The sequence below is a fragment of the Hibiscus syriacus genome, unplaced genomic scaffold (assembly GCF_006381635.1).
Source record: "Hibiscus syriacus cultivar Baekdansim isolate YM2019G1 unplaced genomic scaffold, ASM638163v2 tig00111129_pilon, whole genome shotgun sequence".
NCBI lineage: Eukaryota > Viridiplantae > Streptophyta > Magnoliopsida > Malvales > Malvaceae > Hibiscus > Hibiscus syriacus.
Window position 1 is genome coordinate 180,691 of NW_024062990.1, and position 4,068 is coordinate 184,758.

General features: G+C 38.1%; 1 protein-coding gene across 1 annotated transcript; it reads right to left on the reverse strand.

Annotated features, from left to right (window-relative positions):
• Positions 1–773: 773 nt before the first annotated feature.
• Positions 774–3,805, reverse strand: LOC120154418 (probable serine/threonine-protein kinase At1g09600). The gene is made up of 7 exons (XM_039166174.1): positions 3,310–3,805; positions 2,486–2,770; positions 2,081–2,398; positions 1,703–1,930; positions 1,465–1,565; positions 1,053–1,380; positions 774–952 (listed from the first exon to the last, which is right to left on the reverse strand). Exons 1-7 carry the CDS (start codon positions 3,727–3,729, stop codon positions 818–820), a joined length of 1,815 nt encoding a protein of 604 aa, XP_039022105.1. The 5' UTR covers positions 3,730–3,805; the 3' UTR covers positions 774–817.
• Positions 3,806–4,068: the final 263 nt, after the last annotated feature.

Sequence of the window (4,068 nt, forward strand, 5' to 3'; positions counted from 1 at the left end):
TCGATCGCATTGCGATTTAGTTAGTCATTTTGGCAAATCCAAAAAAAATTGGTTAAAATCGTATATTATAAGGCATTTTTGGTCACTGAGGTTATTTTAATTGGCACTTAGTGAAAGTATATTTACATTTGTCTTATACATTAATAAATTCAAGCGAAAAGTCAAAAAAATTTAAGGGAAAAAATCGAATTATAAGTATTTGTACAAGTCAAAAAGTAATTTTATCATTGTATTAGCTTGTAACATTGCAATTTTTAGGACTAAATTGGAATTTTATCATTCTAAAATATCAAAATAAAATTTTATCATTCTAAAGGGTTAAAATACAATTTTATCATGTCCTAATTTGTAAGATTAGAATTTTTAAAGGGAATAATTAAAAATGTTCCCATTTGGAGAGAAAAAATGGTGGAGATGCATATATACAGACGTACATATATATATTTATATACAAAGAGAACTAACAAAAAGAGATGCTGAAAAGGATTCTATAACTTTAGGATCAAAAGCAAATTCCTGCCCCACCTCATGCAATTGCAATGCAAGTAACCAAACCAACTAAATCAACCCTATCTACATTTCATGAAAATTAGACGTCTCATTACTCAAATTCAACATAACATCTCGATCTCGTCGTGTTTTCTGACTCCGGACGATGAACAAATAAGCTCACATGGTTGCAACTTGGCATTTCGAAGTGAAAGTATTATCGGAGAGTTCTCGGAGAGAGCTTCTGACATGGAGGCAAGCAAAGAGGATACGGTCGTTACCACTATGACGGAGTTGAGTTATACGTTGCAACATTTTACTGCTTTATTCACTTCTCGATGCGTGCTTTTCGTACAGCCTCCTGGATTTGCCTTTCATGCTCTTTAAGCATGTCTTCAATGTTTCCCCCAGGAGGAACCAGTGGTCCAGAACAGTGGATCCTATTTTTCTTCGGTACATATACCTGCAATAGTTTACAAACATATGGAACATTATAGAACGATACGATGATGATAACATGAAAAGTTAAATGAAAAGTAGTTGGAAATGGGTGGTCTATTTACCGATGCTTGATCTTTGTTTGAGGCTCTATCATCTTGATTGTAGGAAGTGTTAACTGCCTGAGGCTTCATTGATTTCTGTTTCCTAAAGTTGCTGGTGTTTCTCGTGCAAACTGCCTTGTTCAATAACTCTGCCGCACTAGGATGAATCATCGAAGAGGAATGAGATAAGCCATTTTGCGAGGTGACTTTGCAAGGATCAACTCTAATGGCCGAGACACTAGGGTGGTCGTATTTAAGAGTGGTGCCTGGTTTTGATTGTCCATGTGCGATAAATTCCGGTAAACGCACTGATTCAGCTCCTTGCCCCTTGACAGCCTCTGCTCTTTTCCTAAAGTTACATGAGAGAACAAAGGTTTAATGATGGATTCGAAAACCTCAAAACCTCAAAAAGAAAAGGCCGAAAATGACAAACCTTCTTGCTTCCTCATTACGAAGTTTGGCATCTTGTTCCTTGCTTGGAGGATATTTTGGCAAATCTGATGGATTGCAAGGTAAAGGTGCGGTTGTAAAGAACTGATGATTCAACCATAGGTCCAACAATATAATAGAAGGGTGTTAAAATTCAAATCAAACCGGAAATTTGAGTTTCAAGAAGTGAAGGAAAAAAAATACTAAACAACAAAAAAGCATTAAGATGGTTGTCCAACTACCTCACTTCTAAGTGCAGAAGTAGCGGATCCTCGAACACCTGGTTCTAGTGAGAGGAGTTTATCAACAAGAGAGAAGGCGGAATGTGGGAAGTTTCTGAAAGTGTCTGCAACACATCGTTTGTAAGGTTGTTGAGGTTTGAAACTAGTTGCATGCGGAAGTTTCGTTTTCTGCCAATACTCTTCGGAGGGTGAGCCGCATAGTTTAAAGATCTTATGCATTTGCTCCACCTGGAGTATCAGAAATGAAACAACTTAGAAAAAATTGTACATAGCCTGTTAGAATTCTTCTTCAGAAGAACAAAGCAAAATGAAAGTGCATTTGCAACAATATGCAGAATCAGTCATGAAGTCATATTCCAACACATAAAGAGAGACTACCTCTGTTCTTCCGGGCATAATCGGTTTCCCAGCAAATAATTCAGCAAGGATGCAACCCGCACTCCACAAATCAATAGCAACTCCATATTGAGTGGCCCCAAGCAAAAGCTCGGGTGCCCTGTACCAAAGAGTTACAACACGGCTTGTCAGTGGCTGCTTTTGGTCAGGTTTAAACAATGTAGCCAAACCAAAATCTGCTATCTTGAGAACTCCATTGTTGTCAATCAAAAGATTGGAGCCCTTTATGTCTCGGTGCAGAACACCACGGCTATGACAGTGTTCAAGGCCACGGAACAGCTGTTGCATGTAACACTTTATCTACAACAAAATCGCATATGCCTCTTATAAGACCAAAAGAAGATATATCATGAGCAAGGTATTTTATTGCAATAGGGAAACATGTACCTGCTGTTCGGTGAACTTGATGCCAGAAGTTGCTGCAAGCCCTGCAAGATCATGGTCCATGTACTCAAAGACGAGATACAAGCTGCTCGACATCCTTGAAGTGACTATACACTCAAGCTTCATAACATTTGGATGGTCAAGCCTCCGTAAAATGATGATTTCCCTAGCCATGAAGCGGACACTTTCGGGATCCATATTAACGAACCTGACCTTCTTCAAGGCAACTATTTTGCCAGTTTCTAGGTCACGAGCCTTATATACACTACTGTATGTTCCTTGACCAACCTGCATATGCAAAATACTATGTCAGTATGTTCAAAAACACTCATGAAAATAATTTTGGTGCACACAACAACAGATCAGCCAAAATATGTTCTCCAACATCTATAAATGACAACCTAAAAACAATGTGCAGAAACAAAGATAATTTGAAACATACAAAACAATTTTTTTTTAAAAATACTGAAGCTATTCCAATATCATAAAATGCTCATATCAAACACATACTCGTATGACGCTCATACAAATCTGAGTAATATTACAAAAAACTTGCTAGCAATGTAACTTTGACCCATTCACCAGATAATTTCCCAGTTCAACTCTTCCACATATTAGCACTTTTAAAGTGAAGGTTAATCAAATTATTCACGCCTGCTTCATTATCTTTCAAATATTACCCAAGTTTAAATATCATTGCATATCAACGTCTTTCAAATGAATGATCATGCTTATAGGAAGAAACCAAATTGAATTCAAGAAAAAGCCAAAAAAAATATTGAACTGGTTTTAGAGAAAGTAAAGAAACATTGGTGAGAAGTAATTACTTTCTCTAATTTGTCAAAAGTTTCGACTCGCCGAGGCAGCCATCCCCTAACAGCTTCTCCGGCAACTGAAACCAACCAAGAGGGCCAGCCGGCAGCCACTAAATCGGTGTCAGGCCGAGCAGGAGAGCTAGCTGTATCCACTGAAACAGGACCGGCTTTGGATGGTTGACGTAGGGAGGCACGTCGAGCAACTAAAAGATCATCGTTCTTCGTAGGTGTAGGAGCAATCAATTGCACTGAATCCGTGTTGCTGTCGGCCTTGAAATCTCCATCTTTCTCATTGTCATGGTCGTCAACACTCTCATCTTTGGCTCCTTTGGAGCAGATGCAGCCCATAATCCCTCCCAAACAATCCCGTGTTTTGGAATAGCTGTGCCTCGAATACTCTTGTATAAAATATAAAATTCCTCCTTTAACCATGCATTAATCAACAGGGAAACCCAAAATAAATCTTGGGATTCCCATGTCTGCCATTGTCGTCGAATTCGAAACTTCACGATAGCGTCGTTTCTCAACCAATTTCCGTCCCACGCAGCATTTAAAACAAACAAAACAAAATCTTCCTTCTCCTTCTATATCGAACACAGATTGTGAAAGTACGTCAACCATCAACCGAGTAAATTAGATAACGACCAGAATGATTAAACAAACAAAACAAAATTGAAGGGTGATGCAGAAACAAACTAACGAGGGAAAGGAATGAAAACCCAAATCAAAACTCTTACAAAAAAAAACTATATTTAAGAAAAATAAATAAAC

What these genes read in the sequence shown, in the direction of transcription:
- LOC120154418 (XM_039166174.1), bottom strand. Translation starts at nt 3,729, where the DNA reads ATGGTTAAAGGAGGAATTTTATATTTTATACAAGAGTATTCGAGGCAC. An exon ending in TTATGCCCGGAAGAACAGAG is followed by an intron (nt 1,931 to 2,080) that starts GTAGTCTCTCTT and finishes CTGATACTCCAG; the next exon opens with GTGGAGCAAATGCATAAGAT. An exon ending in CGTAATGAGGAAGCAAGAAG is followed by an intron (nt 1,381 to 1,464) that starts GTTTGTCATTTT and finishes ATGTAACTTTAG; the next exon opens with GAAAAGAGCAGAGGCTGTCA.